This window comes from Poecile atricapillus, chromosome 1 (genome assembly GCF_030490865.1).
Source record: "Poecile atricapillus isolate bPoeAtr1 chromosome 1, bPoeAtr1.hap1, whole genome shotgun sequence".
Classification (NCBI taxonomy): Eukaryota; Metazoa; Chordata; class Aves; order Passeriformes; family Paridae; genus Poecile; species Poecile atricapillus.
The window spans coordinates 125,707,688-125,731,780 of record NC_081249.1 but is presented as its reverse complement, the minus strand read 5'-3'; the positions used below and the strand labels follow the sequence as shown (position 1 = coordinate 125,731,780).

Genomic DNA, 24,093 nt, shown 5'->3' with positions numbered 1-24,093 from the left:
ACTCGCTCCTTTGATTTTGTCCTACTCATTTCCAGTGCTCCCTTCCCCTCAGCAAAGGGATTGCAGTCCTGTGATTAGTGTTTGACAAAGACAAGCATTAAAAATTAAAAATTAAGAATCAGCTTCAAGCTGATTCTTTGGACTTCAAGCCTCTCCTCTAATAATTTAATGTATATTCCCTGTAGGACTGGAGCCCTTCCTCTGCACAGTGAGAAAAGGAGCATGTGTTTCTTGAGTGCCTCAGGTGCCTGCTGTGTTGTGAATGCAACGCTACTCATAACAGATTGCTGTGCTGGGGAGGGTAGCAGCGGGTTTGGGAGCTGCAGTCTACACAGACATGACTAAATCTGTTTCATCTTTCTCCTCTGAGAATCTCCCTGGCGTTTCTATTTCTATTCATGCGCTTGAAGGATTTGCTGAAGAGGAAAGTTGCTTCACAGGCGAGAAGCTTAGGGAGAGTTTTCCCCTTCAGAGAGAGGATAGTGTCAGTCCACACGTCATGGAGAATCATTTAGTCTTTTGGGCGTTTTAAGAAGTTTGTCTGGATATTTTAAATGTAATTTTAGGGCAACCAGTTCTTTCCCATAATGGTCCTGAGAGGACTTTTTTATCCTTTTAAAGAAAGTACTTTAGTTTTCTGAAAAAGAAAGGGTTGGAGGCCCATGTGCCAGGGAGAGAAACCATGGTCACCACATGAAGCAGTGGGGCTTAGCACTTACCAGTGACCAGCAGCCAACCCCAAAATCTCTTAGCCCACCTGTAGTTTGGGGTGTGAAGTTTGACAGTTTCTTTATGCATTTCACAAAGGCAGTTGTGACATTTATCTAACTTCAAGGTTTGGTCTAGCCAGAGGAAAGAGTTATGGTGTGCGTTGCGTTCAGAGACTGAAATACTGACCTCGAAGCATGTCGTGCTTTTAGGAAAATGATAAAGCATCTTTTTACTTTGGAAGCAAGGAACACTGTGTGAATTATGCTGATATTCACAGTTTATGCCATGTGCATTTTGTAGAGAGTCCTTCCAATGAATTCATTAATTTGTGCCTGCTACGAAGTAAGAAGAGTTTTTAAATTCAGCTTGGGTATAGTTTTACTATAAAATGCATGGCCAATCTACTCATCATGCTGTGTTACACAATTGTGCAAGATGTGCTTTGAAAGTAACCTTCAGATGATTCCTTGTTTAGAGAGTTAGGAGGTAGCTTTAAGCATGGATGCTACAAAGTCAAAATAAAATTCTTCTGCCTTCATGCTGCCACTGTTGGTGATCATTCTGGCAGAGCTTTACTATGAAAAATGCTTCCTACAATAGCTCAGTAACAAAATAATGTTCTGATGTCACTTTTGGACTGAAAGTTAGGAGCTGATATATTATTGTGAGGAAGAAAAATGTAAGGAAATGTATCTCAGCTTTGAGAAAATCTTTCAGATTTTTACTACAGCTTTGCACATTCTGGTTTAACTTGATTCTCCTCACTGCATGAATTGTCTGAAATACCAAACTCTGCTATGTTTGCTTTCTCTTTTATGCCTTTGCAAAGTTCTCAATTCATTCTCTCGTCTCTCTCTCTTTCTCTCTTCTCTCTCTGTTTATTTTCTTTTTTGGTGGGGTACCCTGAATCTCTGAAGCAGTGCAGGAGGCTGAACAGGAAGATGTAAAGGTGGTAGTGGACGCCCAAGCTCCGAAACCAACTAAAAAAACCAAGGCAGCAGCTGCGAGCTGTCACAGTAGCAGCACCAGAAAGGAGAAAAAAGGGAAACACAAAGGTTAGCTGCATGCAGCTGCATGTCAGATGTTAAATTCATTGCTTTGCTGTCAATTCTCTCTCTCTCTTGTTTTTTATATAATTCATTTGAAAATCTGAAAATCGTCTAAGAGTAATTCCCTGACATTTTTCTGAGGTTGGAAAACATATGTGACTTGGTTGTGTCTGGGCATGTACAGCCTTGGAGTCAAAAAAATTGTAAATTGAGTCTTTTCTGGAGGAGAATGTTTGTTCAAATTGCAGAGGAGGAAGAAAGTTCTGAAGGAAGGATGATGGTGCTTTCTTGCAGTGGTAAAAAAGAAGAGAACCATCCTACAAGAGTGTGCTTTTTTTAGATTATCTGAAATTAATCTTGTTTGGAGAAGCAGCCTTAAATTTCAGCTGCTTCTGTCCAGACTCTGAGTGAGGTTTAAGCTATACAAATTAGAGGTTAAGGGGACATCTTGAAAATCAATTCAACAAAACTGACACACCATCCTCAAAGGGGTTTTTCAAGTTGTTACTTCAGTGTTACCTTGACCCACCTGGCTGATAAATGGGAGGTGTTTGTATGAAAAATCTTCTGCAATGAGTTTGTATACGATTAGACAAAAAAAAATACACGATTGGTAATGACAAAAGGGTGGGTAGAAATGACATTGCCACTCTCAGATTTACAGTTTGTGCTAGGTGGAAGAAATACTGAGCTACTTTACTGGTATTTAAATTATTTATATATGTACGTACATTCACAGAAAAAGAGAAGCTGTTGTACCACATACAGTTACCTTTTATTTGTTGTTGAATCACTAATGAAATGAAATAACTTTCCAATAACTTGCAGTTCTTGAATGAGGCCACTGTAACACTGTCCTGCCTGGGCTGTGCTGTATTCCTGTCTTGTGCATGTCAAACAGTTTCTGCACTGTTGCTTCAGTGAGAAAGTAGTGTATATCCTTGACAAGTCTCTTTAAAGATAGCAATGACTAATAAGGTTAATTATTGAGGTCAAAGTATTGGAGCTCATCTGTAGGGATTTTGCAGGACTTGAGCCTACCTTAGTAAAATCCTTTGCGTATTGCAGCTTAATTCTTGAGTCTGAATCTACAGCATCTCTCTGTCTGTAGACACTGTCTGTAGAACTGTGTAGTTCTGGCTGCAAGGGAACCTCTAGGTAATACAGACTTTAGAGGCTGGCCCTGAGCTAAAGGCTGTTCATACATTTGAGAAAAGATGGGGTGTGTCAAAGGGAAAATTAACTGAATGTAAAAATTATTGGCAAAATAAATTAACAGAAAGCAAATGTTTCCCAGATTAATGTAAAAAGTAATGACATTCCAGCACAGTAATACAAATGCCAAATTTTATTTTGATGTACATCTTGCTGAAGAGTAAAAATTCTTTCACTAGTTTAAAAGAAAACCAGTAAGTGAGCATTATGTGAGCTAGTACTTAAGTAATGGTTACAGCATAGCCTTAAGACCTCTTTTGACATGCCTGTGTCTGTGCTGTGTTCAGAACTGAAGATACTGTGCTGCACAGGTTTTTTTTTATTATCCCACAGCAGGTAACACCAAGGATTTTTCTCACATGCCAGTTATAATATAACTCATCTTCTGAAAAATCCCCCAAGCAGGCAAATGTTGGCCTATGTTAATAAAAGCAAGTTGTGTCAGTGAAAGCAGAATCACTTTGTGTAGACTGGGAACTTTGGCATGTTGACACTGCTCCATGTGTTGGGAACTAATATTTTTATCTCCAGAAACCTCAGCCTCTGCTGCAATTCTTACTGCTCCTCCTGCTCTGCTATGGGAGCTTTTCCTTGGCCTTCAGCATTTTCCCATCAGTTCCAAGTTTTCAGAGAGTGGAGGTGTTATTAATCAATTATCTATCAATTATAGCAGAGAAAATGCTGAGTATCTCCTGTCCTGAAGTTCATGTTGATGATTAGAAGCAAATAAAAATCAAAGTATGTTCAGAGCATACACATTGCACTTCATCCAGCTTGTCTACTTTTTTCTGTGCACTGGGATTTAGCTGTTCATTCACATATTATTTCACCCTTGGAATAATAGCTGGTTTACCTTTGACAGTTGTAAACTTGGGAGGATTATGACTGGATTTCCAGTCTTCCATCCTTATCAAAGCTGCAAAATTGTTTTTTATTGGATGTAAAAGTAAAACCAAATGCGTCTTTAAAATTCCACAGGGATTTTTGCTTATAAATCCACTACAGACATAGCTAATTTTAAATTTGGGAACTAAGAAAATGCAAATAGTAACAGAACCCTATAGTAGAACTTGTATTAATTTTCAGTTTCTTTTAAAAATAAATGTGAGTCTTAAGGAAAGATTTTTTTTATAACAGTATTGAATGGATTTGCTGATAACTTCAGATCTAACCATGAAAATGGATGAAGGGGAAGTGGTTTTATGCCATGTTTTAGCACAAGAGATTTTGTTGAAGGGAGCTCGTTGGTAATTAGAGCAAATATTGGGAAATTTTAGGTTCTGCTTTTAGCTTTGCAATTGCTTCAGGTTTGTCTCTGCTCTGAGTGTAAGCTTTGTATGTCCTGTAAATAAGCAGGATGAATGCTGAGGGGTGAGTGCACTTAACATGCTCAAATGGCATTTTAAAGGTTTTTGTTAGTATTTAGCTATAGTGGACCTTCCCTTTCTAAGCATAGCCCAGCTCTTTGTGTTTCAAGAAAAAAGAACACTTAGACCAGATCCTATAAATAAGAAGCTAATTCAGAGCAAAAAATTGTTGAATTATACATGAGTAGCTGTTGAAGCTGTAGTGTAATGACTGCACTCTGGTTTTAGATGTGTAATGCTTTTTTAAGTGGCTTGAAGAGTGATGAAGCTGTGATCAGAACAATGCGCTGAAGACAAACACGAGAGAAATATCAGGTTTAATGAGGTTACACTGGCATAGGAAAAGGAATGTAGCTAACTGCTCATGTCAGTGCACTTTGTAATTCTGTGATGGGTAACAAGGTATTCAGCAATTTTTTCTAAATCTGTGATTATTACTGGTATTTCTTACTGGCAGTGTGCACTGTGCCTATTTTTAAAAAGAACCATAATTTTTGTGGGACAGAGCCTGGAACTGCAGTAAATTGATGACATTTTGTAGTAGCTTAGCTCATGAAACTGGTATTTCTGAAAGCTTCAGTCTCACAGTTTATTGCTTGGCATAATATTCAGTATTGGAAAAAAAAAGAACCCAAACCAGATGTAACAAATGCATATGTAAAATGGTAGTCTTTCAAATGGAGATAATGGATGAAATTCTGGTTTGATTTGTGGCAGATTGGGGTGATTCAGGATAGCAGTGAACCCAGTGTACAGCATCAGAAAGATCATGCATATTATTGAAAACATTTGCAGCAGGAAGCTAGGAAAACTATGTACCCTACATAATATTACAAATCCAGAGCATCTTTAGCTATCAAATATCTTGATGATTCTTTAAAAAAGGAGATTCATGAAAGCATTACTGGTACATAATGGTGTCATTACTTTGGTGGGCTTTTCCCCCTAAGATAGAGGAGGGAAACTTCTACAAAGAAGTTAATAAATACACAGGATAAAGTGCATTTTTTTGGTTGTGTGCAGTGAATAGGACAAATCAGGAAGATAAAATGGAATGTTTGAAAAAACCCAGAAAAACATGAGAAGCCAGGAGTTAATGCAAAGTGAAATCTGATATGAAAAGTCAGGAATCATTCTGTGAAAAGTAATTGGTGGTTGGTTGGCTTTGGTTTTTCCTCCCAAAACTCTTGCACTTAGACTATGAAAGTGCATTCTGGGAAAAACCCTGCTCGGAACTGCCGCAGACAACATAAATTAAGATCTCTTTTTCGTCAGTGAATTTAGGAACCTGGATGTGTTTAAAATACCAAAATAAACAATACTTTAGCTGAAATTTTCCCCTTATGCTATACTTTAAATGTAAGTGGTACACTGGGTATTTCCTGCTGGCTTTCTGGGAGCCAGGATTGCGACGAGCTGCTCTGACACACAGAGCTGTTCCTGCTGGGGTGGCTATTCCATGTTTTGATTTGGTTGGCTTCTTCCGTGTTTCTTCTCTCCCTTTCACGCCTGTCTGAGTGTTTTGATTTGTGCATCCTGTCCCGTTTTCGTATGTAACAAGCAGCTACATTAACACTGGCTGGCTCAGAAAGCAGCAGCAGTTGTTGGGTAAGAAGCATCATTTCTCACTGTAGCACTTCCTTTCTGATGGGGGGAGATCTGTAAAGCAGATTTATCTTGACTTCCCTGGGCACTAAAGAAAAAGGGTAGGAGGAACAATAAGTGAATTTCCTGTTATTTCTAGATCTGACAAACCTTCCAGGATTTGCTTTGGCAACACATGAACTTGATTGTGAGGAAGTAATTTTGACCTCTTAAGGATAAAGATTTATGAATGCACAGTTCCCGTTTACTATTTTAGATTTCATCAAAGTGAATATAGAGCTTAGTGCTCAAGTACTTGCTTTTAGTGTCCTGATCTGGTGCTAGCAATAGTCTGATGGAGATTTGGACTAAATCACCTCTAGATGTCTTTTCAAAAACAAATTTCTATTTGCTCCCTTTCCCTAAAAACAAATCTCTTTGTGATTTTGCAGTTGCTTGAACCCCTATCAGTGGGGTCATATCAGCTCCTATGAGAACAGCAATATAATGGGAAATGGCCTAGAAAATATTGACATCAGGGTTTGCTTTAAGCCAAGTTCTCTAAAGGAGGGATACTATTTGTTGTGGTGTCAGGTCTCCCTGGGACTCCCTGTCCTTGACCTCAGAGCAGGCTGTCCTTTGAAGGGTTGTGCTGCTGTCCCTCAGTGGGAGGGAGAGCTGCTCTGCAGGGGTCTTGAACAGCATTTGCACCCACAGCCTTGGGTGTTCTCCACGTGGATATGACTCCTTTGTCAGACCAGGAACTGAGCTCAGGAAGTGCATGTTCTCTTCCAGAGACCTCCTGTCTGACCTTGCTCAGCTCTCCAGGTCTGATCTGCAAAGGGTTTAATCATACTCTTAGTCTGTGAGCAGTGTGCCCTGCTTCATACATCAAACTTGTGCCTTAAGTGCTCTGTAAAATGAGAACAAGAACTTCCCTGTCCTGCAGCTCCTCATTTGTAAAGCAGGGACAGAATTACTTGTTTTCTGTGCTGTGTTCCTTTCCTGATCGTAATCTTGTTTGCCATTCAGTAGTTTAGATTACCAGCTTTCAACAGCTTGATGCTGCTTATTTATAAACATTATCTAGAGATTTTAGGTGCTAAGAGAATACAGGTGTTGATGAATAGTATTTGCAGGATATAAATACCAGCGATGTTCATTTACTGATGCTTTTCTTTTTTCCTCAGTAGTGTTTTAATTTCTGGTGCCTCTGGTTTTCATCTGAGACATGATCATGTCAAAGTGTACCAAGCGGCCTTTCAGAAGAGACTGATATTCTGAGGGTTGTTCTAATTTTCTTCTTTCCTCTCTGTCCTCCTTCACATTTGCCTCTCAAAAATTCCCTTTTCTTCTTAGCAGGTATTCAAGGCTGTCTTTGTCAGACTTTTTACCTACCTGATTTTTGGGAAGCACTGTAAAAAATGCTGACCATAGCAATAAAAACTTTTTTTGGCATGAACCACTCAGCTTCTTTGCCTCTTTTGACCATGTCCTTCAGCACAGAAACTATAGATGAGTGGTTTGTTTTATTACATGGAGAACCAATATTCTAGGAAGTGGATAAAAGGAGTCAGTGAGTCAAAGAGAAGGAGAGGTCCACCTCAAATATCATCATTACACAAGCTTGGAAGTGTTTTCAGATGTTTGCAGACATTTGGTAGGTGGTGGCAAAGCTGCCTTTTGAACTATTCTAAGTGCTTACACTGTTCTAAGTGCTTACAAAGATGCACTTAGAACTCGTAATAGAGAAAAATGTATGCCTGCATTTAATCCCATCTTACACACGCATGTGTAGCTATAAAGATTATGCACACACACAAGTATTAAGTTGTTAATGTAGTTAATGCTGCATTTGCCATGAACCACCTACAGCAGAGGGTTTTTTTTTTCTCTTTTTATTTTTTTTTTTAAATCCTCTCTGTCTTGCTACATATTTCAATCCCTTAAATGTGCTCACCAGTGGAACCATTCCTAATGCTTAATAACACACTCTACCAGTGATGCACTCTTCAGAATACTAAAATTGATTCTTCTTCTCCAAAACTGTGACCTGCCAGTGTAGCCTTTGTCCCGACTCCTAATAATACACGATGTTCCTGACAGCATGGGATGTGAGTGCAGATGTTCTGCAGGCATCTGAAAAAAGCAGCCTCAGTTCAATCTCCAGTGCTGTGGAAGGCATTTCATTTGCTGCAGATCAATGTCTGCTTTGAAGAGGAATAATTAAGGTGTTTTGTTCCTTCCCAAAAGCGTTTTCAAAATTAGGTTTGTATCATCCAGTGCTTAATAAGGGGCTAGATATGATATGCATGAGACATCTCATTAAACCCATGGATGCTGAACACTTTTGAAATTCAGAGTATTAAGGTAAGAACCTATCTTTAGCCAGCGACTTCAATGATAATGGTTAATCTTGTAAAGCTGTTAAAAATACCACAGAGGATCTGAGCAGCTACCTGTGTGTTCTAGAGCACCTTTGCAGTGGTGCCTCTCCTAGGATAGATTTTAAGAAAAAATGAAGTTCTTTTTTCAGTGCCTTATTATACCTGCAGCATAGATGATACTGTTCATTCTGTATCATGCAGAGCTGCTTCTCAAATTGTCATCCTAGCAAGGTCACAGAGACATTTACATGGACTTTATCTAGTCCTTCAAGGCTGGATGGACAGATTATTTATTTGCTGTTAGCTGTTGTTGTTGGTTTATCCAACAGAGGGGCCTTGCTGTGAGTAAATCAGAATTTGCAGGCTTGGTGCAGAAATTGCCAGGGTCTGTGTAATGAATCAATAACTCCTTTTGACCTTGAACTCTGTGAGTTTAACACCTCTGCAGTGTCAGACTGCATCTTGTTAGGTGCTGTTCCTGGGGATATGGGCCACTCTTTTTTCCACTTATGCTTCGTATTGCAGTGGCAGTGACAACAGATACTGCAAAGTACAGTTAAGCGTGCTAAATGTATAATCCAGCTGTCTTTTAATGCAAGTTGACAGCTGCTGGCAAAGCAGGATGAAATGGTATTCTTGGAGACTTCTGCTACAGATCACAGTCCAAAAAAAATGCCAATCCCTGCAGCTCCTTCTCACAGGGTTTGTTCAGCTCTGTTTGGTGTGAGAAGCACCATATTCCTTTACTGGATTAGCTCTTTGTAGTGCTTGCTAACTCTCCACAGTGTTGCTTGCTTATTAACAAAAATTTCACAACAGCGGCAGTATAGAGCTCATGCTATTTATTATATCTATACATGAAAATATTACCATTTTTATAGCTGCAGAAATGCATTTTTATATGGCTGATTTAGTAACATTCTAGCTGTGTCTTAACTAAGAGCTGAAGTACATTTGGAGTCTGATGTTTCACCTTGCTGTCCTGAAGAAACAAAATGAAGTTGGCTTGTGGTAAGAACATCCCCCCACCCCTTATTTTCTTTTTCTCTCTCCAGAGGTGATTTACAGCCATCAGGAGGTAAATAGTTTCTTTCTGGCTGTGGTCAGGAGCCATAGGATCACAGCATGGCTAGGCTGGGAAGTGCCTCTGGGCACTGTCTAGTCCCTCTTCCCTGCTCACAGCAGGTTGCTCAGGATTGTGCCTGGTTGGGATTTAAGCATCTCAAGAGGATGGAGGTTCCAGGGAATGTGTAATATCTTCCTTGGAGTTTCACTTTGATATATTAACTGTATGGCGATTTTCCCAACTCAAAAAGTGTATTTAGGCTTATTAACTTGCTGCCCCTCTGTTGGATAAACTGCCAGATCTACTTGTGAATTTTCCAGGTTTTTGAAGCTTTAAAGTATTTCATGACAGCAGTGATGTTTATATGGGGATATGGCATAACCCAGGACTCAGGTTCATCTGTTTTTGGATCTCTTATGTGCCCGTATGAAAATTTGATCTGTTTTCATTGTCAGTTGTCTCCAGTGTGTTTCTTTTCTGCTTAGTTTTCAGTGTTTCTGGTGCATGGGGCAGGTGTGTGCTTTGGGGTGAGGAGGGCACCAGTGAAATCCTGATCCTCTCCTGGAGATTCTCTAGTATGTGGAAAGGAAAATGTTTGCCTTGGAGGCTAGCTTAGTCTTGCTTAAGTCTAGAAATATTGAGTGTGAGCATCCAATCTGTGATTCCTAGAAAAGCTGCTGGTTTTGTGAGTGAGCAATTCTCTTTTCACTAGTTTCTTGACACAAAGACACTAAGACTTTTGCTGTTGTCTGACAGGGATTGATGGCCCAGCTGCTTTTCAAGATGATGTTCAGAAGATAGCAAGTCAAGTGCAGATTCTCACCGTTGGACAGGCAAGCCATGATGAAGATGATGGCGAGAAAGTGGCTACTGGCCAACATCAGCAAAGCAAGCAAGATCTTAGAACAGCAATGCAGAAAAAAGGTAAGTAGTTAAAGCTTCCATTATGTTCTCACTGCTTGCTTGATGGACATTGACTCAATTTCCTATCCTCACTGTCAGCCCTAAGCTGAGTTTGTTAGTTCTGTGTGTCTTCTCCTCAGAGCCTCTTAGGCTCTATTCTGTTACCTAAAAAATCCCAAACTCCAAACCTAAAGAAATATAAAACAATGAAGTTCTCTCTTGTCCCAAGGAACAAGAGCTCTGCAGGCTCTTGGGGATGTGGCTGCCCCATCTGCAGTGCAGTGCCATTATTAAGGTACCAGGCAGATGCCATTGCTCACATCCATCTGTTCACATTTTTATAATGTACAACTCTGGGAATCACTTACTTGATGGCTAAAAAACCAGCGTGAAATAGCAACATTCAAACTGGAATATTAATTTTAGTGGTGCTGTCAGTTACACATTGTTCATGTTTTCGCAGTGTCTGTTCAGGGTTGCAGAGGTGAAAAGTACACCACATTCTTCAGCATTTCCCACGCAGAGTCCTCAAATGTTCTGGAATTTATTTTTCTTTTTCCAGAAGCATGCACGCTTTGGGAGATAGATTGTGTATGTACACATTCATGCATCTGTCTCTTCCTTCCTGCGCTGTTGTTATCTCCCCTTAGACACTAACTGTAGGAAGGAAAAAAAATAACCCCCAAACCCTCACAAAGCGTTTTCTGAGGACATTTGCTTTGGAGTTGTTCTTCCTCAGTGTACAGCTTCTGAAGGAGAGATGGCTCAAGCCAAGAGTGCTCTGATGCTTTAAGAATAAACTCTTTGTGTATAAAGAGCAAAATGTAAGTGCAAACTTGACTCATGTAGAATGGACTATTCATACCTAAATGCTGCCTCTTGTCCGCAGAGCAGTTCTCACTAAGATTCATTTTTTCTGGGACGTTACCCTGCAGATGTGAGCAGCTCCAACTGAAATGGGCAGATTTTCTCCAAGTGCGCTATTTCCTGGGCATTTGAGTTGCAGGGGTGTTGGGCATGACTAACAAGTTCTGATCTGTGTGGTGATTGTGTTGCCTTAGACCATGGCTCAGAATATTTAATTGTCAGGCACACTACTAAACTAAAGCTGATTGACTTAAAAAGTACCCACAGACTTTGCAAATTAGGTCACAGCACTCAGATTTTTCTCTGGGGGACACTTCTGGTTTTGATGGTTTTTTGCCATCAAATATTTTTATTCTCCCCAAATTTGTGTTTATTTTTAATAGAAGCAGAGAGTGGGAATTTTTTTGCTTGTGTTGCTTATGCATATTCTCAAATATATGATATGACCTTTTTTACCAGGTCTGAGTACACTGCTGCTCAGAACAGACACTGCTAAGAGTAAACCACTAGTGTGTTTCAAGTTGAGGTGAGGGGGGCACTTTTATTTTAATGGGAATACTGAGGTTTATTCATTTTTATTAACAGCAGAACTATGCTGTTAGACACAGCTTTTGTGAGACACAAAAACAGGTATTAAGACAATGTCAGCAGCATCTCTGTAAATTATTTTTACTATGTGTGTATTGTTTGCTGCTTGATACCAGCAGAGGATGTTTGTTTTGAGTATCCCACCATTCCTGTGATACTTTATGCAGAGATAAAGCTCTTTATGTGGATTCCCACTGCCACTTCACTGCTTGTGGGATATCTGTACTGGCATGTCAGCTGAGGAGTGTTTAGAGTCGCTGTCTCCCATCAGGCCTTCTCTTGCATGGAATAGGAGCAGAAGGAGAAGAACACAAAGATAAGGCACTGCAGAAAGGGACCTGGGGGCCCTTGTCCATGACAAGCTGAACATGAGCCAGCAGTGCCCTGGCAGCCAGGAGGGACAGCTGTGTTCTGGGGACATCAGGCCCAGCATGGCCAGCTGGGCAAGGGAGGGATTGTCCTGCTCTCCTCTGCGCTGAGGCGGCCTCACCTTGAATATTGTGTGCAGTTCTGGGTGCAACAGTATAGAAAAGGTATTAAACTGTTAGAGTGTCCAAAGGAGGCCATGAGGATGGTGAAGGTCTGAAGGGGAAGCTGTATCAGGAGTGGTTGAGGGCATGTGGTCTATTCAGTCTGGAGGAGAGACCTCATTGTGGTCTTCAACATCTGCATGAGGGGGAAGAGGAGGTGCAGGTACCGATCTCTTCTCTGTGATCACCAGTGGCAGGACCTGAGGAAATGGCCTGAAGTTGAGTCAGAGGAGGTTTGGGTTGGATATTACAAAAAGGTTTTACACCCAGAGAGTGGTTGGGCACTGGAACAGCTCCCCAGGGCAGTGGTCACAGCACCCCAAGCCCAACAGAGTTCAAGAAGCATTTGGACAATTCTTTGGGACACATGGTGTCACTGTGGTGGAGTCCTGTGCAGGGCCAGGAGTTGGACTCCATGATCCTGAAGGGTCCCTTCCAACTCGGCTTATTCTGTGATTCTATGAAATGCTAACTGTTCTCATGGAAAAAGCTGAATCCCACTGGATATGCTTAGCCCTAGTTCTTGCCTGTTCTGCTCTTTGGCACTAACCTGGTGGAGAGAAACTTCTCTCAGCACGTGTGTCTCCTTACCCAATGAGTCAAGCTCTGTAACAAGACAAGAGGTTATAGGCTACTGAGTGTGAAAAGAATATGCCACTTGCAGGAAAATGCCAAATGCTTTATTTGATTTCTCCATCTGTTGGAAATTGCCATCCTAGAATAATTTTCCTCCTGTAGGAAATATTTGTCCTTTTGATTCCCAAAGTTTTAATCTGTAGAGTTCCTCCCTGGCAAATGAGTCACTAGAACAGAGTCAGACTTCCATAAGTTTTAACACTGAATAACTAACATGTAATCCTCATGCTTACCAGTTTCCAATATGTCTCTGTAAAGGGCATGGAATGAGCAATTGTGTCTTAGTTCTTCTTTGCCACCTGAAGTTTTGAGATTTAGGGAAGAGATCAGTTTCATTTCTGGATTCCAGAACAGGAGCTCCCTGAAGCATTTTTCCCCACAGGTTGTGAGCGCAGACTTTTCTAAGGCTGGCACAGAATTTCACCACTAAAGTATTGGTGGTGAAATAGTGAGCACAGGTGTGGAAATAAACCAGTTCCATCTGTGGATATGAATTATGGCTTTATTGTGCAGCTGCCAGCTGAGGAGATGGACTGTCTCTATTACCCATGCATAGAGCCTAGAACATGGTTGTCCTTATTAAGAAATAATGCTTGTGATTAACGAGTGTGTGATTAATAATGAATGAATTCTACAGGCTTTGAAAATATCTGTTGACCTGTGAACTCAGGCCTCCCTTGCATAACCAGGTCCTATTGAAAGGCTTTGCTGTCGTGCTCTGTGGTGTATGTCAGCACTGGGGGAGCTGAAGAAGTGGATAATGAGAGCTTTCACGGGGCAGCTGAGTGCAGTGCAAGCGTTGCTTATGCTCCTGGTTTACTTTTATACCCTCACTCCTACTATTCTGGTGGTGTTTCACTATCCAGTGTGCATCTGGATATTCTAAAGGGATATGCACTGAAGTTACTGGAAGCAGCAATAAAAGCAAAAAGTATTTGAATGCCTTTTATACTGTCTTTTTCTTCATCTGTTCCAAAATTTGAGCTGAAGAAAACCATTACAGAGTCTCTATCTGCTGTCTATATTTCTGTACATCAGTTTGGTTTAGTGTCTGCTTGTTACAGACCAAGTTCATATTCGAGAAGATTAAGCTACAATAAAATCTTTATGCATATCCCTGGAGCTACCAGAAAAACAGTTCAGAGAGATTTCATCTTTTGATGATGAGGACATAGTAAGCACAGGGACTGAAGTAGAATTTAGGCCATCTGCATATGAATCTGAATACTGCTTTCAATATTACTGACTCAATATTGTATAGAATCTGTGTGTATCATTTCTGTCAATCAGGTTTGAGGGTTTTTATTCTGTCAGAATTCAAAAGTAGGCCCAAACCCCACCATACCGTGCACATAACACACAGAAGTGTTGGTGGCACAGCTTCTCAGTGTGAATGATGTTTGCTGAAGCTACAGCTCTGTGATCCAGGGCTTTTTCATTTTATTCAAGGTACTGAAAGTGAAGATGGCAGCAGGTATATGCAGGTAGAAGGTGAATTTGATTGTGCAGTGCAGAAATTGTGAATCTAAGCAGCAGCATTGTGGCCCCATCCCATAAGCCTTCAGCCCTGTGTGGAGTCCTCTTGCCAGGTTACACTTGTTCACTCAATTAAGGGTTTGCAGAATCAAACCCTTGGATTTTTTCCTTTCCCAGATCCCCATGCAAATACATCCTGGTCCTCTTCCACCTCCCAATCCAGCCTTGTCGCCCTGGATCATGTTCCCGGTGAGTACAGAAGGAAAAAAGTTAATTATGCCCATGCTGCTTGGCTCTGGAAATCTGCATTTCATTTATCCTTCTACATTTGACTTACTCATAATGGGAATTCTGGACCAAGTGATGTTTTTTGGTGTTTTTTTAAAGTATAGAATATTGCCTGTAATACATGAAATTTAGAGAGCTTGAACTTGGATATGGAGTGGCTTCATCTGCATGATACTCTTTGAAAAACTAGGCCTGGCAAATGTCCCACCATTGATGCTTTTTGCTGCTAAGACCTATTTGATGTTCAAAGTTGTGTTTCCCTTTGAAATGTCTGAGGTTTTGAATTCCTGTAAAGTCAAATTATCAAGTGCTGTAAGGCAGTTCTGTTGGCCTGGGCTGATACTATTCTTTACATGAAATAAAGATGCAGGAGAACATTTCCTTGATGTGAATGTTTCTTCTTGGTCTAAATGTGCTCTTTAGCAGATCACACAGTTAAAAGTGTGCTGTAAAAGGGCTTGTATTTTAATTGTGAGGGTTTCCAAGTGGCTGTGCTAGGTTGTCCTCTCTTTACGATTCTGTGTTGTGTTTGAAGTACTTGATTGGATGAAGATGATCTGAATTTAGTTCCTAACCAGATATTTGCTCCTGTATCACTGGGTAACTTGATCCTCTCTGTGGAGAGATGTTTCCTTTCACTTTGACTTGAATGTTTAGGCTTCTCAGGAGAGCTGCTGTCTGACCCATGTATTCATGCACTGCCTCACACGATGAGCCACTCTCCCACACCCCCTCACTCACCTGCGAGCCTGAGGGTGCAGCAGTCTGATGAGTGGTGTTTTACAGCAAGTATGGGCAGCTTTAATCTATCACTGTTTCATGTAAGTGTGCTGTTCTCTCCTCAGGCATTTCAAGCAGCATGAATTTTGATGAGGAAGAAGATGAGGAGGATGAAGACAGCTCCAGTTCTTCACAGTTAAACAGTAACACCCGGCCTGGTTCTGCCACGAGCAAGAAATCCAATAAGGTAAGGGGAGAGTGCTGAAGAGGGGGGGTATGCAAGCTGCTATGTGAACTGTATGATTTCAGGGTGCACTCAGGACTGGCCTGGCTTTCTTGTTCTGTTTTTAATATGCACTAGAGCATCTCCAAGGTGATTTTACTGTGATAGCTCTCAGGCTTCGCAAGAGCAAGCAGTGAAAATAACGACTTGGAGAAAAGAATGGCAAATATTGTCTGAACTTGAATGAAGAGAAAGGGAAACAGTAAATATTTGCCTACCTCTTGCAGGTGCTCAGAAGGATCTTTTGTTTTCATTGACTTTTTCTGGGCACTTTCCCACCCTGTTCTCTCTGTAACCATCTGAACATAAAATAAGACTTTGGCTGGTTCAAATATTATAACTCACAAGCTCTTACTTAACCAGTTGATGGTGCCCTGCTTTTTTATATACTGCCCTGACTTCTCAACATTGTTAGATCTCTCTGGAGCTTAAACTCTTGCTCCCTATCCCATTTTTTCCTTCCATCAAAGGCCACCCCTGTCCTTGAACATGGCCTTTCTGACAGAAGGAGTGTGGTGAGATGGGAAGGTGTGAGCCAGGGTTTGCTCTGTAATCCCTGCACAGCATTCTGTCTGTGCAGCCACCCTGTTCTGCTCCACCAGCTGGGTCTGTACACAGAGCATCAGCAAGACAATGTGGCCCTTGGTTTGACTTCTTGAAAGGTGCACCTTCTATCAAATGCTGCTCCTTTGTGCTTATAACCTTGTTGTAAATGGAAATTAACCCTGAATTTTGCTTATTGTTTTAGGAAGCGGCCTCAGCCCCCAGTCCTTCCACAAATGAGCCCCTCATAGATGTGGATGACCTGGAGGAGTTTGCTGTCAGACCTGCCCCACAGGGGGTCACTGTCAAGTGCAGGATCACAAGAGACAAGAAGGGAATGGACCGAGGGATGTACCCTACTTATTACCTCCACTTGGAAAGGGAGCATGGTAAAAAGGTCATAACATAGCTTGAATGGCATACCAGTTGCATCTGAATATAAAAAAGTAATAAAAATCTGAAGGATTCTTATATTTTATATTTTAAATACATTTTTGCTTTTGCTAGATCTACGCTATGGTCTTCCCAAAGCCAAAAAACTGTGTTGTTTCTTCCACTGCTTTTCTTCATATGTCTAATCCTTGGCCTTAAATAATCCATGCATGTCACCTTTATGTGACTGTCAGTAGTTGGGGCTTTCTGCATTCTGTGGCCTGAAAAGCATCTACTTTCAATTCAGCTGGAAGAGCCAGAGCGAGTTAGAATGAAACATTTAACAAAATAGATCAGATTTAATTATTTAAACCATAAATAATGGAATGAGTGGTTGAGAAGTCATTTTCCCTTACCAGATTTTTTCCCCCATGGTTTTGCTAAATCCCAGGAGATTTTCTGTTACTTTTCTAGTGATGCTTGAAGACAGAAAAATTGCTTATGGTTTCCTTGTATCAAAGCAGGAAGTGGTATGTGCTAACCCCTTTAGCATTCTAGAATATTTTCTTTTTGCATTGCTTAGGTGTTTCTGTTGGCTGGAAGGAAGCGAAAGAAGAGTAAAACCTCTAATTACCTCATCTCTATAGACCCAACTGACCTGTCTCGGGGTGGAGAGAGTTTTATTGGAAAACTGAGGTAAACAGTGATAAGTTTAGGAATTTTCTTTATATAATGTGAAGTTTATTCAATATTAAAAAGCCTGTAATCCACTATGTTGTCATAGTTAGAGGCTTGACTACCTCACGTCATCATGGTCTTAAAGATCACCAGTATCCAAGGCATGTTTTCAAAAATGTCTCAAGTACTTACAGGATCACATTTTATTAAAAGTCAGCAGGACTGAAGCTCTTAAGTGCTCAAAGGCCAGATTCTCAAGGGTGTACCGGCACAACTTATCTTAATGGGATTTTCAGAAGTGCACGAGTACATTGTGTTGATATAAATACTTTGGAATGCACTGTTACACAGTCTGAAAATCCCTTTAGTTTTGCCTGTTCCTTAAGATCCAAGTTAGTTATTTACAGGTAGTAGAATTACTTCAGAACCACGTGTTCCTTTTCTGTCTGTCCCCACATTGTACAACCAGTCTGCTGCTGATCCTTCTGTGGGGCCCCTCTGGGTGTATGTTCAGATCATCTGTACCTGTTTTCTGTTTTGCACTCTTTTCCATTGCAATGGGAAAGGTTTGATCTCACTTGTGCCTTTATAAAAGTCACTCCCTGCATTCTCACAGAGTTTAGTAGTCAGGTAAGAAAGCAGATGGTTTTGTAGAGAGTAAGTGTAGTTTAAAAACCAAGCAGACACACAAAATAACCCCACCCAAATGTTTCCTTACAGCTTTCTTGAATTTCCTAGTTTGCAAGATGTTATCAGAAATCTCCAGCATGATGATAAGGGACTTTTAGGATACACTTCTGTACTCTATCTTTGCATTTTTGTCATTTTGGCCTTTAATCCAGGAATTGCCATGTAGCTGGGATTTGAAGTAACTCTCTGTACTCAACATTTGCCTTTCCCCTGGGGCCACAGTGCAGTAAAGGATAGATGTCTCAGGCAGCATTGCTGGCAAATGGTGATTGGATTTTCCATTTTTTTTGGTAGATCAAATCTTATGGGAACTAAGTTTACAGTTTATGACAATGGAGTAAATCCAATGAAGACAACATCCAGCCTGGAGGCGAGTACCCTGCGTCAGGAGCTAGCTGCTATTTGTTACGTAAGTACTGCTCACAGGCACAGCGTGCAGGAAGGGCAGCTCTGTTTCTGAAAGAGCACACTGAATTTCCTTCTCACTTATGATTATGTAAATCAGCATTCAGACTTTGATGTAACCAGGCAGCTGATCTCCACTAGAGAAACCGGGAGGCTCAGTGCAAAATAGAGGTGAAAAACATTGTGCACAGGGTTGCCCAGTTCTCACCTTTGGTGAGAAGAAGGTGTTGGAGCTCTTACATAACCCTCTGGGAAGGGAAGGATCACAGTCTGCAGGCACCACCTGAGGGAACCTCCTCAAATGGCAAGAGTTGTGTGCATGGCATTACTGCTCTCAAGTATCATTGTTTGTTACGGCATTTTGGAGAATCCAGACCTCTGATCCAAACCATTGGTAGCTGACAGATAGGTCTGCAGCAGCTGAAATTGGGATAAAATCTCAAAAACCCCTTTTTATCAGGAAAAAAACCAAGTAAAATCCAAAATTTGATTGAATGAGAGAAACTGGGCTCTTACAGGAGATTAAGTAGCGTTTGTCAGGAGCAATGCAGACAATCAAGACTTGAAACACAGTTGCTGTTGTTTCAGGATTGCTGATGAATAACCTTTTTGGTGAGAGTGTTCTTTCTGTCCAAAAATATTTTGGCCCAAGAAACCCTTCCAGGGAAAATTGATATGTACACTGCTGCAGAAAGTTGTCTGGTTTCACAAATCAACAACTTCTGATGAAAATATCCAAGAATTAATTTCCTGAAGAGTTCCTGTCCAGCTCTAATCAAGGATGCCTGGAAATCTGTCAGGTTGAGGTCTACCATACACCCTGTGTCTGCACAGAATGAGCTCCCAGAAGGGTCAGCTTTGGACTGTGGGCAGCAATGCATCTGGAAGATTTCCATGAACAAGAAGGCTGAGAGCCATCCTTTCCATGCACAGTGCTGGGAGTTCTGAAGGAGGGCAGTATCAGCTGCCAGCATGTATTCTTCCTGCTGCTTAGGATTCAGTTTTCATGTGGATGAAATGTGTGTGTTCACATGTGCTGTTCCTCAGGCATTTAGTTTATGGTTGGAGACAGACAGATGAGCAGATACATATCCCTCCCTTCCTGTTGAATTTGAAATTCTGAGAATTTCCAAAAATTCATCTTGCAGGATTTAAAAAGAGACTCCAGGATTTGAGGTCACTTTGAAGTCTCAGTAGAAGCCTATCAGAACATACATGTTTAATAAAGGTAGTTTTGCTGGTTTATATAGGATGGCATTCCCTGGAGCCAGGCAACTAATCTTGTGCAAACTGGAAATGCAGAAAGAAAACCAAAGACAATTTAAAAAAATTATATATTGAGAAATCTAGGCATTGCTTAAGTCAACAACAAATGATACTTGAATGATGAACAACCAAATAAAAAGCTGTTGTGGTCAGCAGAGGTAATTAGAAGTATGGGTGTTGGAAAGAACTAAACTATGGCCACTGTTTGGAGAATGGGGCTGAGATAAGCTGCTTTTATATGTTTGTAGTCAGCAGTTTGAAACTGGTGCATTTGTATAAGAAAATTACTCGTTCCATTGATATTTTGGTACTAATGGAGAAAGGCAGCAGGCTTGCAGGTGTGCTGTGGCCAGAGGACAAAAGGAAATTGGAATTGTATTTAATTTCAAACTAGCCAGGTTTGTTGAAGTGAGATTATTGCTCCTGGCTGCAGCAGAACTAGAGCAGAGAGTGCCAGGAAGAGCAGAGCCGAAACACCCTTGTCCTAAGGCAGTCTTTTAATTCCTGCCCTGAGATTTCCCCTGCAGCAAAAGCTATAAAAACAATACTTTGAAAGCACCACTCTGCCTCTCATTGACCCTCAGCTCATCTGAACAAGTACCCATGTGGAGATCAAGCTGCACCCAGCTTGCTGAGCATGACCTGCTTAATCATCTCAGCAGGTCTAATTTATATAGGCACAACTGGGGATGCATCTGTGGCTGATTGTGGGATAAATGTGGTGAGGGCTCCCTTTGTGGAGCTTGCCCTAAGATGTGTTTCAAGCAACAGGAACAGAGCTAGGCAAGGTCAGAGTTTTCTCGGTGCTGTTGGCTGCTTTTACTCCCCTTGTGTTGTCAGCCCAGCTTATTAATAAACCTGCAGCAGCACCTAATGGCTGATTGAAGAATCGTTGGCAAAATTTATCCAGCAGCACTGAGGTGCAACTGTGCCACTGGTACCAGGGTTTTCTGTGCTGGATTCCACAGTATCTCCCGGTTCAGTTTGTTTCAGATTCCAGGCAGTGAGCTCAGCAGATACTCTGAGGTGTGACTCAGGTTTCAGTACAGTAACAAGATTCTGTGTTCCTACTCAGTCACTTGCATTGTGCTCCTGCAGTGTTGTGAGTTCTGTGATTTGGGCCTTCCTTGGAATGATAGTTTCTACAGAAAATATTAAGGACAAGGCACAGCTGCGAGAAACAAGCCCAGGAAGGGAAGTGGCTGCAAGAAAATGGGGGTAATAAAATCATGAATCTCCTGGGGGCTGCTGGGATATTCACCTTGCTGCTTTTATCAGGGCAGCTACTGCCACTGAAGCAACCTGCTTACATAATTATTTAGAAGTGTGTAAGATTCTAAAGGCAGCCCTGGGGAGAGGCTCTCTGTTCTTGCAGTCCAGCTTATTGTGAGGCTGACTGGATGGGCTAAGGCAGAGAGTGCAGCAATACTGGGCTAAATCCTGAGCTGACAAAAATCACTGGTGTCCTGAGTCAATAAGTCTCTGCCAACAAACAACATTTGTGTTCCTGTGTAAACCAAGACTGTCAATGGCATTAAAATGGTGTGAAATCAGAATTTGGTTTATGTTCCCCTAATAATACCCTCTGTAGTCTTAAATTTACACACACAAAACAGTGGAGGAGGGAAATAAAAGAGAAGCAGGGAGTAAAGCAGGAGATGAGGTAATTTTAATATTTTTCCTCACATATTCTATGTTTATGTAATTTCAGTGTGGTACTGTGAGTTTAGGGTAGCATTTGCCAGCACAGAGCGTGGTAATTGGTGATGGTGGTAATGTGTAACTAGTAACCATCCTCTCATCATGTGCCAGAAGTACCAATTTCAGTGTTTCTGAGTAAACCCAAATAATATAGTCCTGGTTTTTTCCTCTGCTTGTTGGGAGGGAAGTGATTCAGCACCATTATTTAATTTTACCTTCAACAATGTCTTCAACCAGTCAGCACCTAAATTAATTATGTACAGCATAACTGCAGCTTGAGGAGAAGAAAAGCTTGTAAGGCATAGCAGAGAAACCCAAAATTGTCAGTACTTAGTGGAAAATAAGCATAAGCATGAATCTTTTCTTAGAACTTGTCCTCTGCTGTGCTGAGTCTCTCCTACTTATAAAATCTGCTGGCAGTCATATCAGTTTTCATCTTGCCATGATGCAGAACCAACTGAACTGATAACATGTTTTACTCTGCCAAAGGAGGGGACATAAATGATTCAGAAAAGAGGCAGAATCTTCCCATTAATGTGTAGAGTTAGGAAGATATATGAATATGCCTGGATTGCTTCAGGAGCTTGCAGTAAAATAATCCAGTAGAATTTCTCTTGCATGCATACAAATCTTTAATGAGTTGTGGAAAATCCCTAGATGGTTTGCTGGAACAGGCAAAGTTATTTCGAAGGTCTGATGATGGCAAAGCTGCAGGTATTTTAGGTGGGTATTTTCAGATGTTTCCAGTGGGATGAGATGCTTGCAAAAGTAGAGATGTTTTAATAAGTTTAGTATTCCATAAAATCGGGAAATTTTCATTAAAATTATAAAAGCAGAGACAGCTGAATACATCACTTTTAAATGTCCCAGTGGTAAAGCCACACCAGCTGGAGCTAGGGGTGTCTGGTTCTTGGCATCTTGTGGTATGTTGCTGGGAACAATGGGAATGTTCTTCTTGAGATTCCTTAGTGCATCTCCAAAGCCCTTCATTTCAGTTTGGCAGATGGGGAAAAAAAATACATGTGACTGAAAAACAGCTATCACAAAACATGAGGAGATGGACTTCAAGGTGTCACTGTTTCATTTACTGGGTTAATGATAAAATCAGGTTTTACTAGAAAATATTGCTCTTTACTTTTTCTGGTTCAAAAGCAGGTGATAACAGAAATTAAGGCCCTAGTTGCTTCTGTGGGAGAAAAAAAGGTGTCAGATGAAAATAAGGGTTTAGGCTGGTTTAGATTTTAATGGTTGTCTTTTGAGAGGACAGTGCAATGCTGGAGTGCACTTGTGAAAAGCTGCTCAGGAAAGCATCAGATCATGTTTAATGGAAGAACTTGTATTTTCCATGGATTTATTTTTGCTGCCCATGTGACTTCTTTACTTTCACTGTCTTCCTAGCTAGAAAATGTGCCTTCATGCTAATGTGTTTGTTTTTTTTACTGTGGTCATCTCTAAGCAAACTTAGGAAACCACAGCACTGCTATCAGATGCTCTGACTAGCATTTTGTTTGCTTTTGTGCTGGCTCTGGAATAAATGGAGCTGGTCCCATATATTTAATTTTGTTTAGCATAAAAATATGTAACTGCATTTCATGATTTTTAAATTGCAGCTACTTTATTTTGGGATCTAGCAGTAGCCAAGCAATCTGTTTAATTCATATCCTTTTTAAACAAAAGGATTTTTTTTTTAAAAAAAGAATTATATTAAGATTGCTGGCAGCTAGTGTTAGAAGTGTTTTTGGAAACCTCTCTATTTCCATTTTTCCTATTGTTGGAGCTTCTAAGACAAAGCTAGAATGTTTGGCAGTGCCAGTGAAGGTGGGAGTTCCAAGATGTTTTTTGAGTTGACTAACAAATAAGTTCCCTGGGCTGCCACCATGTCTCTCTGCTGAAGAAATTAACTATAAAAATAAAGAACATGATGAAATCTTTTCTAAACATTTTTAGGAAACAAATGTCCTGGGGTTTAAAGGACCTCGTAAAATGAGCGTGATCATACCAGGAATGAATATGGATCATGAAAGAGTTTCCATCCGACCACGAAATGTAAGTCATACCAGCAGCCAGCACTAAACATTACTTGAATTGTTTTTCAGGTAGAGTTGGGGGTTTTTATTTGCACTTCTGAAGGCCTAGAAGTTAATAAAATGGTATTCAAACAATTGCAGAACAATGAGATGTGACTACTACTGTGACTCACAAAAGCACTACAGAAAAATTGTTTTGATAATTAAAGGTACATTAAACCAACATTTATCAAACTGTGGAAGGGACTCAAATGCACATTTGCATTTAGATCCTCAGAGTCCTCAGTTTCATTCACTGAAACTGTTCTGAGGTTTGAGGGTAAGAGTTTAGTCCTTGGGCCAGGATAGATTAATTTTTTCTTCCCTGTTAATGTATTTTTTGTCATGCGAGCGTGTTAAACTGAAGTGCGTGTCTGTGGTGTGTGCAGGAACATGAGACGCTTCTTGCACGGTGGCAGAACAAAAACACAGAGAGTGTCATTGAGCTGCACAACAAAACACCAGTCTGGAATGATGACACCCAGTCCTATGTTCTGAATTTCCATGGTCGAGTCACACAGGCCTCGGTGAAGAACTTCCAAATTATCCACGACAATGACCGTAAGTAGAGCTCTCTGCCTGTGAGGTGTAGGAGCAGCACTGCCTGCACAGTCTGGGAGGGATTCTGCCCTCACAGTTGTCACCTAAGCAGGTTTAATTGAGATCTGTATAAGAGGCTTCAACATTCTCTACAGAAGGCAT

At 40.8% G+C, this 24,093-nt stretch overlaps 1 protein-coding gene across 3 annotated transcripts in view; it reads left to right on the top strand.

Moving 5' to 3' along the window:
- TUB (TUB bipartite transcription factor) overlaps positions 1-24,093 on the top strand; it is a 75,830-nt gene that overhangs the window by 39,608 nt on the left and 12,129 nt on the right. For 2 of the 3 annotated variants that reach the window (XM_058836919.1, XM_058836912.1), the window contains exons 4-11: positions 10,136-10,303; positions 14,557-14,628; positions 15,513-15,634; positions 16,419-16,610; positions 17,169-17,281; positions 18,248-18,362; positions 23,273-23,371; positions 23,781-23,952. In XM_058836919.1, the coding sequence (XP_058692902.1) occupies positions 10,136-10,303; positions 14,557-14,628; positions 15,513-15,634; positions 16,419-16,610; positions 17,169-17,281; positions 18,248-18,362; positions 23,273-23,371; positions 23,781-23,952 (1,053 nt within the window). The remainder of the gene's footprint in view (positions 1-10,135; positions 10,304-14,556; positions 14,629-15,512; positions 15,635-16,418; positions 16,611-17,168; positions 17,282-18,247; positions 18,363-23,272; positions 23,372-23,780; positions 23,953-24,093) is intronic. The other variant, XM_058836928.1, reaches the window with a different exon arrangement.